Source organism: Berghia stephanieae, chromosome 1, assembly GCF_034508935.2.
Source record: "Berghia stephanieae isolate SIO BIC M18660-M18661 chromosome 1, UCSD_Bste_1.3, whole genome shotgun sequence".
NCBI classification, from domain to species: domain Eukaryota; kingdom Metazoa; phylum Mollusca; class Gastropoda; order Nudibranchia; family Aeolidiidae; genus Berghia; species Berghia stephanieae.
Genome location: NC_088360.1, coordinates 63,620,245 through 63,632,497, shown reverse-complemented (window position 1 = coordinate 63,632,497; position 12,253 = coordinate 63,620,245). Strand labels below are relative to the sequence as shown.

At 37.1% G+C, this 12,253-nt stretch overlaps 1 protein-coding gene across 1 annotated transcript in view; it reads right to left on the bottom strand.

The window, feature by feature from the left end:
• LOC144979222 (exosome RNA helicase MTR4-like) overlaps positions 1 to 12,253 on the bottom strand; it is a 171,522-nt gene that overhangs the window by 13,767 nt on the left and 145,502 nt on the right. Inside the window, exon 24 of the mRNA XM_078925833.1 lies at positions 8,273 to 8,377. Coding sequence (XP_078781959.1) covers positions 8,273 to 8,377 — 105 coding nt within the window. The remainder of the gene's footprint in view (positions 1 to 8,272; positions 8,378 to 12,253) is intronic.

Below are 12,253 nucleotides of genomic sequence, written 5' to 3'. Positions count from 1 at the left end.
ACAATCAGTTGTTTATCAAATAAAAATAAGAAAATGAGAATATTTTTCATCAATGATCTGCACTGAGCCCACTGCTATTTGCAATCATAGTGGACGTACTTACGGAACAGATTTGGCATAAGACACCATGGAATATGATGTATGCAGACGTGGTACTTTTGAATGATACAAAAAAGTAAAGCTAAGGCGGAAAATGAGCTGGACTGCTGAATACTGGTGTTGGAAATGAGGGGACTAGGAGTAAGCAGATCGAAGAGTATTTGTGCATTGGACAGCAGTCAGCAGGCCCACCAATAAAGATAGAAGAAGAGATGTGCCAGAGACAAACCAGTTTAAATACTTAGGAGCAACTGTACAAGGACATGGGGGCAATGAGATGGAGTTTAAGAAGAAGATCCGGTCAGGCTGGAATAATTGGAGGAAGGTAACTAGAGTTACGTGTGACAAACAAACTTCTGCAAAGAAAAAGCATACAGATCTGTTGTGTGGAGAGACAGCAGCTATGACAATCAAAATAAAGAATTGGAGGTGGAAGAAATGAGGATGTTAAGATGATCACTTGGCTGGAAAGAAAAAGATAAAAGTGAGAAATGAAAGGATTCAAAAGTTGACTGTAAAGTAGAATGTATTGATAAAGATGAGAGAAGAAAGAATGAGATGGTTTGGACATGTAAGGAGACGAGAGAGGGAGTATGTGGGAAAGAAAGTATTAGATATACAATGAGCAGAAAAGAAGAAAAAAAACCGCCTGAGGACTAGATGGTTGGACAGGGTAAAGGACGATATGAGAGACCCGGGCTGGAGGAAAAAATTATAACAGTGCCTTATAGATGTGATGCTTCGCTTTACATTTCAAGTGTAACTTGGGACAAGTTGAAAAGCACAATGTGGCCATTAGGAAATGGATATTGAGCTGCTTTTTGATTTTTAAGGGTTTTACAGCGCTTGCAACACGTTAATTAAGGTCACATCAGCTGCAGTAAAAAGGAAGAAAATGGGATAGTAAAAAAGTTCTAGAGTTACAATTAAATTACCCAAGAAAAGGTAAGACAAAGGAGAATTGGTTCAAATAGGAAACAGATGTGTATTCCAAGTGCACACTATCAGTGTACTTAGTTTGAGATTACCTAAAAGTCTCACCAGACACCAGAACACGATCCCTTTTCAGAGCACTTTAAAAAAAATCAGTACATAACAGAGAGATGATTTACAAGGAAAAAAATATCATCTCCCAAAACTTTAACTATACTGTTTCCCTCCCAGACAAGGACACCGACTAGGATCAGGACAAAACTAAGTAATCCAGAGACGCCAACTTTAAATTTCACTCACAGGAGTTTCAGCCACCACTCGTAGGAATTTCCATGCCGAAAGAGGAATTTCCGCGCACAAACAAAAAGGAATTGGAATGGTATGTGGCATTGTGTTTACATATTGTATAGGTCTTTTTTTGTTTGTTTGTTGCTTTAGGTCTCTTCCAACACAAATGAGGTTATATGAGAGACCGCTGAAACAAAAAAACAAGCAATCTAACAAAAATAGTACAAATGTAAATCAAAATCAAAGCTAAATTATAAATAACCAAGAACAAATAGGCAGAAGATTTACAGAAAAAAAATATCCCCTGTCAAAAATACAATCACAAACCAAAGAAGCAGGATAGGCTAGTAAAGAGAAGAAGGAACGACATCACTATCGGATCGTACACCCATGCGAACATCATAGGTATATGATTCAAGGGTGATGCTCCCATCCAACCACCCGCTATTGTATAGGTCTATTGTATAGGTCTAAATAGATAACTGATTAGAATTACAGTGTATATTATGATACATAAACACATTGCAAATTACAATCCCAAAGTTTCCTTATTTCAAACGAAGTAAAGCACCAAAACCTAATGGTAGAGATTGTAGTACTGGTGGTAGTGAGGATGATGTGGTGTTGGTGGTTCTAGTAATAGTGGCAGAGATGATGAAGATGTGATAGTGGTTGATGTTGTAGTTGCAGTGGTAGTGATGATGATATGGTGGTGGTGGTGGTGGTTGTAGTAGTAGTCGTGGTAGTGATGATAATATGGTGATGGTGGTTGTAGTAGTACTGGTCGTGATGATGATGTTGTAGTGGTTGTTGTTGTAGTATAGTAGTAGTAGTAGTAGTAGTAGTAGTAGTAGTAGTAGTAGTAGTAGTAGTAGTAGTAGTAGTGATGATGATGATGATGTGGTGGTTGTAGTAGCAGTGGTAGTGATGATGATGTGGTGGTGGTGGTTGTAGTAGTAGTAGTGGTGGTAGTGATGAAGATGAGGTGATGGTGGTACTTGTAGTAGTAGTGGTAGTGATGATGATGTGGTGGTGATGGTGGTTGTAGTAGTGGTGGTAGTGATGATGATGTGGTGGTTGTAGTGGTATTAGTGGTAGTGATGATGTGGTGGTGGTGGTTGTAGTAGTATCAGTGGTAGTGATGATGTGGTGGTGGTGGTGGTGGTTGTAGTAGTAGTGGTAATGATGATGTGGTGGTGGTGGTGGTGGTATTGTAGTATTAGTGGTAGTTGTGATGTGGTGGTGGTGGTAGTAGTAGTAGTGGTAATGATGTGGTGGTGGTGGTTGTAGTAGTAGTGGTAGTGATGATGTGGTGGTGGTGGTGGTGGTTGTAGAAGTAGCGGTAATGATGATGTGGTGGTGGTGGTGGTGGTTGTAGTAGTAGCGGTAATGATGATGTGGTGGTGGTAGTTGTAGTAGTAGTGGTAGTGATGATGTGGTGGTGGTGGTTGTAGTAGTTAGTAGTAGTGGTAATGATGATGATGTGGTGGTGGTTGTAGTAGTAGTGGTAATGATGATGTGGTGGTAGTTGTGGTATTGTATTAGTGGTAGTTATGGTGTGGTGGTGGTGGTTGTAGTAGTATTAGTGGTAGTGATTATGTGGTGGTGGTGGTTGTAGTCGTAGTGGAAGTGATGATGTGATACTGGTGGTTGTAGTAGTAGTGGCAGTGATGATGTGAAGCTGGTGGTTGTAGTAGTAGTGGTAGTGATGATGATGTGGCTGTGGTGGTGTAGTAGTGGTGGTAGTGATGATGATGTGGTAGTGATAATGATGTGGTGGTGGTGGTTGTAGTAGTAGTGGTTGTGATGATGATGTGGTCGTGGTGGTGGTGGTTGAAGTAGTAGTTGTGGTAATGATGATGTGGTGGTGGTGGTTGAAGTAGTAGTTGTGGTAATGATGATGGTGTGGTGGTGGTTGTAGTAGTAGTGGTAGTGATGATGATGTGGTGGTTGTTGCAGTAGTAGTGGTGGTGATGATGGTTGTAATACTAGTGGTAATGATGATGATGTGGTGGTTGGAAGGGGGGGGGGGGGGGGTATCCTTGGAACAAATTGACCTCACCGGAATTTGACGGAAGTTGCCCGGAGCCCGGAATTTTTTGCTCCAGACCGGAGTTTTTTCCGGTGAGTTTTGGCATCACTGAGTAATCCCATTCCAAGACAAAGACAGAGAGCAAGTTGGAAAACATATACAGGGGGCTAGAAGACACACTATGGGGGGTTGGGAACCCCACCCAGATATTGTGCTGCATAAAAGTTTGTGTTTTTTAAAATACACATATTGTGTTGTATTGTTTACCACAGGGTTCCCACTCAAAACCCATTTCAAAATTCAAGACTGCCAAATTATTTTCAAGACCAATAATTTCTCCAAAACTAAATTTTTGTATTGACTGAACTTTTGTTTCAAATAAAAGTAGTCAATGTCTTCATTCGAACTGGCAGAGTGGTTTTTCATTGCCGTTCACACACAACACCAAATCTCAGCATCAATGATATCATACAAAACTATCTAATGATGAAGGCTTTGGCATCGCCTGTGCCTGCATTGAATCAGAAGCGCAAGAGCTAGTAGACGTAGACAGCTTTGCAACAAAGTTAAGTAACGACCCCCTGTCACTCATAGATATAGCCAATGCTGTTCTCTTGGATATGAGAAGTCAAAGCAGACATTCCCATGGTCTTGATATAAATAGTCTTTTTACACAATATGCAGTATGTTTCTAGATTGTTGCTAGTATTTTTTAACCAGTCTTTGAAAGCTGGATATATGGTCCAGAACTCCTAGAATGTTCCACCAGGCACGATGATTAGCAGTTAACTTAACATAGCTTAATCAGTGATAATAATAGTAATTTATCAAAAAGGAGGAAAATAATTTTTCGGTCTCTCAAACACAAGCAAAATGTAAAAATAACAGGAACGTTTTGTATTATGTTATATATTGTTACTAGTGTAAATCCATTCTTATCATTAGACATAAATTTACTTTTTGTAAACATTTAATGAATTGTCCTTTTCACATAACTTTTTAAAGGCCTACAATAATATTCAAATCAAAGGCCAGAAAGTGTTATTTTCCTTTGATTTTTACTTTATAAAGCACACAGGCGTTTATTGCTTTCAGTTTAGTTCGCCAGGTAAATCTAGCCAGTCTAGTGATGATGAGTCATAGCTTTACACTGAGAGAGGGAGACAATTTTTTCGCCGTTCTGATAGATTTTTTCTGAATTTCAAACTAATGTAGTATTGCCGTTATTAAGTGTAGCAAAAATATTTTTATACTACCAAACAGTTTATTAACAGAGTTTTCATTGATTATATAATCATAATTATGATGGTGTTTAACCTATGAAATTGATACATAAATTTAAGTGAATTAAAATTTTTAAGAGAATATTCTAACATGTTCAACACTTAAGATTTTAAAACAAAAGTAATGGAAATGATGTTGAATATCTGTAGAATGTAGACATATAAATTAGACCTGTAAATGAGCTCTATAAAAATTGACTGAAACTCTTCGACAAACTGAAGATTCAATTATTTTGTTTAAAATAAGGGCATCATTGGAGAGGAGAGTGATAAATACAATACATTAAAATAGTGGGTGTTATTTCTTACTGGAAGTATGACATAGTCAAAAAAATAATCACCATTAACATCTTTAACTTCTAGCCATGACCTATTGAATTTATTCCTCACATCTTTATCGATGCTCGACAAGTCTGAATTGCGATCCACGAACAGCTAAGCCATTGTGAGAACATTAGAATAATGTAGCAATGAGCAAACTTGATTTTCAATCAGTAAATGACCGGAAAAAAAACTTAAATAAATATGACTTCTGGCCAATACACTGAATTATTAAGTAGAAGTGAATTATCAAGAAGAAACTTCGGCAGGCGTAGCGGAAAAATTCAAAGAATCGAAATGAAGGTAAATCGCCACAAAACAGCAAGCTCGCTTGGGCTTGAGCAAAACAATGGCAGAAAACGTCCTGATTTGCACTGGAATTAATTAGGCTACTTACCATTGTTCCTTATAATCAGGTACTCAATCAGTGAAGAAACGGTCAACCAGTTTGTTTACAACGTGAGGCAATCGAAATGTGCTTGTAGCAATCTATCCTAACTTTCGATTTGAAGGTGTCTACATAACATTCACAATTTACTTTATCATACTTTTGAGACTCGCCAGGTAAATGTGGTCAATTTTGGCTTAGATGAAACAGTGAAATTTATCGCTCGGTGGCTCAGTTAAAATTGGCTACAGTTGGGATCACGACGGGTTTGGAAAGTGAAAAAATAATTTAACGAAGGATGTGTGAAAATACCCAGGGATGTGTTCAGACACGCCTCTTATAAAAAGCGTCGCTTAGTCTTGGCAATATATACATCGTTAATATAAACGGTCCCCATGAGCTATGCGTAGTGCTGTGGAACACTCCTAATTACTCTACGGTCATTCGACTACGATTTGTGAATTCTTTCTTTTTTAAATTTCTTTCTTTCCTTTTTTTAAATATTTGAATTTGACAAATTGACTGATTTCAGTTAATTGACTGAGAATTTACAGGTCTAATAAATTTTATACCAGTAGATTGAGGCGTTTTTAAGATATCAGTTCACCTGTACGTAAAAGTAAGGATTTTGAGTAAGGTAAAACTGAAATCCAATCACAGCATTGTCTTAATAGACATTTTTTAATAAACCAGCAACATAGTCAAATGTGATTCACTTATATTTATCCCAGAATCAACGAATTATAATAATTCCATTAAAAATTGTTATAGAAGGACATTCATTTAAAGACAACCAAAACCACTAAGAAAGTCTTAAAATTTTCATAACCTTATTTTTGAGATATCCATGCCCATTACTTTATTTCATGTACTTGACTTGCACCTCTTTTAATTTGTGTGCCATATATAGACTGCATATAGCACATCACTGGTGAAAGATTAGGATCATATTCACCTCATTGAGTATTGTTTCTTGTTCAGAGTTTTCTCATTGAACCAAAGGTATCAATACCTGCATCGCATTTCTTTAAATTATGTATCAGTGAGATACATTTCTCGCAAATTGAAATATTTAAATATGTCAGAATTTCACATTTATATTTATAGTTAATTATTGATAACGTCTAGAGTCTTTTAATCCTCTCAGCACGGCTCTTTCACAACAAATTCGACATATTTCATTTGTACTGGTGTGATGACCGTCTTCAGTGTGTCTATAACCTGAACAGAACTTAAATAAGTAAATTTAAGAAATATCTAAAATTTCCGCTTAAATTCAATGAAATCAAATTAAATAAATGTCTCTTATCATCACTATCTAGTTTTATTATTGGGTTTCTAAAATATCATGAAATATTCTCCTCTTTGTTGGTAACAAAAATAATTATTGAGATTCTTTTCCACACCCCCTATTCTTAAATCCCTGAATCTACATAATAAAGTATATATCATATGAAAGATAATTTTATCTACTTTTCTCTGATCCCTCACACTTGATGGTAAAAAGTGTTGGTTTGATATTTTGAATTTTTAAATATTTCTTAAACTTATAATTTTAATATTTATTTCATAAAAATCTCTGATTATTCAAAAGAGCAAAACACAAATTTATCATTTAATGATGTAAACAAAAATAATTGCGTCTTGTAGATGAAAAGCTGGTCTTTGTATCCATATATGTTTGAAAATTATGAAAAAGATTCTGCGTCCACAACAGGCTGAGAAAATTGAGTATTTTGATGAAATTTCTACTACTCTCTGCCTGAGAGAAATTCAAAGCGATGAGATTTACCTGCAGACATAATTTATTGCCAATGCACGCCGTCTTGACAGCTGTTATCACTGTGGCTGACAGGTGGATTGTTTACATTACTTGACGGTAGCCAGTGAGGGAAGAGGTAACTAAACTGAAAGTTTGGGCCCTATTTAAACGGCTGTGAGCAGGTTACAATATCTTTGCTACGGAAACCTAGTGGTTATGCAGCCTATAAATACAACCAAAGAATCTCTCAAATTTCAAACCATAGTCCAAAGGCAAAAAAAAAAAAAAAAAAAAAAAAAAAAAGAGTAAACTAAGCCAATCACCATTGCATTATTGTATCTCTGTATAAACAGATTATTTAATGGATGGTTGCGAAAAGAAATAGAGAGAGAGAGAGAGAGAGAGAGAGAGAGAGAGAGAGAGAGAGAGAGAGAGAGAGAGAGAGAGAGAGAGAGAGAGAGAGAGAGAGAGAGAGAGAGAGAGAGAGAGGAGAGAGAGAGAGAGAGAGAGAGAGAGAGAGAGAGAGAGAGAGAGAGAGAGAGAGAGAGAGAGAGAGAGAGAGAGAGAGATTACAGAGAGTCACAGAGAGAGAGAAATATTAAAAAGGCAATAGGCATCTACATCAGAGAAAAAAAACAAGACCTATTTATCCCTCCCCTTTAACCGTCAACTAATCAGAATCAAAGAACACCACTGATCTTCTGTATCAATTGTGACATCTGGCACCATTCTGTCTGGCCCGACGTCAACAAATTTCAAGAGACTGAGCACTGGTATCAAAATATGACATGACATTATGGTGATTTTGTGGTTTTGAGGAAAATGTTTGACATGGCAAATTCAGCGGAAAATTTCTGAGAAATTCCCAAAATCCTGGAAATCCGCGGAAGATTGTCATCACTGCTTAATAAGTAAATAATAAGAAACTTCACGTTTATGACCACACCCGATTTGAAAGTTCCTGACTCAGACAAGAATAATCAAGACCATTTTAATTTTCAAGACCGTTTTCCCCCGATCTTGAGGAAATTAAAAAATTCAAGACCATTTCCCGACTTCCCGAGTGGGAATCCTGTTACCATCCAACAATAACTAATATGAGTATTTAAATCTAAAAAACAAACTCAAATATACTGGCATTATATAAGCTAGTTGAAAAAAGTCACCTTCTGAGAATTTATTTTCCAACTCTGTGTTGCCAATGGCTTTGGCTGCTTGCACCATCTGCCTCAAGGTTTCCTCTAGTAGTCTCATGGCACGAATAATACTTCCTAAAAAAAAAGAAATCAGAAAGTGAAATATTTCATGATTCTCAAATGATGTTCACATTCTTCTTGAGAATGTTCTTATTAATGTATTGCTAACTAAAAAAAACTATTCTTAATCATCAAACTGTGATATTAATTTCTTAATTTTTCTGTGATATAAATTTAATAAAGCAATGAGAAAACTCCTTTTGTTCTAATCGATAATCCTGAGAATTAAAAAAAATATATATTTGGAGATATACGGGGCCACAAAACAGACGCAGTTCGAAAGTAACATCGGGACCCCCCCAAGGAGATAGTCTGAGCCCGATTCTGTTCACAATATACTTAGAACACGCTCTGAAAGAAGTTCGAAAAGTCATTCCAAAACCAACGACTCATATTGAGAATGCAATCCGTAGAGAAATCGCCTATGCAGATGATGTCGATTTTATTGGATCAACACCAGCAAATATAGACATCATACAAAATACCCTCATGAAATATAACCTCCAAGTCAATGCCAATAAAACCGAATTTACAACAATATCGAGGAACAAAGAGGAATGGAAAAGAACAAAAAAAGTAGGCTCACTAATTGGAGACACCGAGGATGTACAAAGAAGAAAACAGCTATCAAACGCCGCACTCAGTAAACTCACCAATGTATGGATTAGAGGTGACAAAATAAAGAGAAAAACCAAACTGAAACTGTACCGTGCTCTTGTAAAACCGGTACTTCTGTATGACTGCGGCACTTGGGCGTTGACAAAATCCGAAGAAGAACATCTGGATGCCTTCCATCGCACACAGCTAAGAAGGGTACTGGACATCAAATACCCAAAAAAGATCTCAAATGAATCACTCTATAAGATCACAAAAGAAAGACCAATCTCCCTTGACATTTTACAACGATGGCAACTTTTTGGTCACATACTACGCAGGGACCAAAACATACCAGCTAACCAAGCCATGTCGGGATACTTTCAAAAACACGGGAACCTTTTCAGAGGAAGACGGATCACAACACTCCCTGTAATCCTAAACAAAAACCTCACAACACTTGGACAAAGCATTCGTCTCATAACGGCAGGGGACCTTGAAAATCTGAGAACCCTAGCAGAGGACCGGCAATATTGGAGACACCTCACACAGGAAATACTGGAAACAGCCAAGGCGACCCGATCTTTCGGTCGAGACGCGAAAGGCATCTAAGTCAAGTATATTTGGAGAAAAATAATGTGTACAATGTTCGAGAAAGTCTGATTATATCACACACACACACACATACAAAAATATTACAAAATAGGGATATTAAAAGAGCGATCAGCCCATCAGATGAAATTGTTCTCATTTACTTGCATTTTAAACTTTCAAGGCTTAAGGGGGGGGGGGGGGGGGGGGGGGGGGGGGGGGGAGCGACATTAAAAATGATGAATTTCGACCCAGTTTGCTAAAAATTAGATTTTGGTGGGATGTTGTCATGTGACCAGTTGTCTGTATAAAAAATTGCACGAGAACTTCGTCTTCAGTTTTTTCGACTAAAAAAAAACGTATTTTGTGACCCATGATATGGTTAAATCCTGCCCATTTTTAGTTTCAGTGGACTGATTCATGAAAGAATATCAAATAGTCTTTATAACTAAGTAAAGGCAAAAACATATCAATTAAAAGTAAAAACTCTCCTCTATCTTCAACAACCAATCACTTTGTTCTTAATTATGTCATGTGGTCACAATCCAATCAGAGAGCGAGAGGAGAGTTTTTCCCTAAACTCGTTTACTTTGACTTTTAAATGCGTTTTTCTCAAAACTGCAGTTTTCGTCACTAAAAACCTTTCTCCTCCCTCAGTTTTTAACCAATCTTCTTCAAACTTTCTACAAATGAGTGTCATACAATTACGCAGGTCTTCTAGGAGCCGGATTTTTGAAAAAAAAAAAAAAATTTATGAGTAATTTCAAATTATGTAACTTTTTTCAAGGGGAATAATCGAGTAATATCTTTGAACTTAATTTTCAAAGTTTCTAATTAAAAAATATGAATCGGGCTTCTAGAGCCTCTTTATTTTCCTTTTTTCTACCTCTGGCCAAAATATTGTGGCAATCGGTTGATAAACAAAAAAGCCTTTGACTTTTTAAGATGTGTTGCTTATTTTCCAATATGGGGTCGTTTCCATAGCAACGGGCAACTTTTTTCGAAAAAAATTATATGCAATCATCCTTCCCAAACATATACATTATGACTGTGCATAGAAGTTTAGGATATTTCATCAAATTAAAAAAATGACCCTTTAGTGTCACTCCCCCCCCCCCCCCCCCCCCCCTCTTAATTCTTTTGCCTGAAGACAACAATGGGCACTAGTATGTATCTAAGTCAAAGGCTCAAAATTATGGTACCATAACCCAAGAACCAGACCTGCCAACCTTTTCAGAAAGAAAAGTGTATTCTATGATCCTAAAAAGTGTATTTTGTCCGCACATTTGGAAAAAAAGTGCATACTATTCAAAAATTTATATAAAAGCTAACACCACACCAAAATCAAAATAAACTCTAACCTTCATCATTCACAACAATCTCTAGTAATTACAAAATTATCTGGTTTATCGAGAAACTAAACTAAATAAGCATTTCAAATAAGGGTCAGAAATTGCAATATCTAAGGATAATGCTTTTGAAACACCCAAATAAATGACCAAAAGGCCCCAATCATGATGGTAGTATTGATGCTAGAGTCAGAGGAAGAGGTGGTGGTTGTTATAGCTATGGTGCTGAAGTGATTGTGGTGATGATGATGAAGCTGTGGTGGTGGTGGTGGAAGTGATGTTGTTGGTTGTGGCAATGACAATGCTGTGTTGGTGGTTGTAGCAGTGGTGATGATGACGTTGGTGTATCAAATGAAGTTGCATGGGTGCTAGTACCAAATTATCAAACTGCCTGCAGAAATTTTGGACCACTCAAAAAAGCCTGCAAACAAGTTATAATTTACGCCAACTTAAAATTGTGATAACATGAATTTCAGACACACACCGTTAGATAGAATTTCATTAGAGAAAATCTTATCTATTTAGAACTGTAAGGTAAACACAATGTCCAATACCACTCCAAATCTCCGAAACCTCAAATGGCTGTGGTTGTAGTAGTTGTGATGGTTGTTGTAATATTAGTCATGATGATGCTGTGATGGTGGTTGTAGTTGTAGTGGAGGTGAAGATGATGTGGGTGGTAATAATGATGAGTGTTTGTTGTAGTAGCATTGGTTGTGATGATGATGTGGCGGTTGTGTTTGTAGAGATGATGATGTGATGGTGGTGATTGTAGTAATATTGGTAGTGATGATGTGATGGTTGTGGTTGTAGTAATATTGGTAGTGATGATGTGATGGTTGTGGTCGTAGCAGTATTGGTAGTGATGATGTTGAGGTGGTTGTGGTAGGATAAGTGGTAGCTGTAGTGATGATGATGTGGATATGGTGGTTGTAGTAGTTGTAATGATGATGATGTGGTGGTTGTAGTTGTAGTAGTAGTGATGATGGTTGCAGTAGAAGTGGTAGTGAGGCTGGTGTAGTGGTGGTGGTTGTAGTAAAAGTGTTAGTGAAGATGATGTGATGATGGTAGTCGTAATAGTATTGTTTGTAATGATGACATGGTGGTGGTGGTTGTAGTAGAGGTGTGAGTGTGTGTGTGTGTATGTGTGATGAAAATGATATGGTGGTAGTTGTAGTTGGGTGATATTGATGGGGATGATGTCTTGGTGGTTGTAATAGTGGTGTTAATACTAGTGATCATGATGATGCTGTGGTGGTAGTTGTGGTGATGATGGCTTTAGTGGAAGTGGTAGTGATGATGATGTGGTTGTGATGGTTGTAGTCTTTGTAGTAGTATGGTAATGATGTGGTAGTAG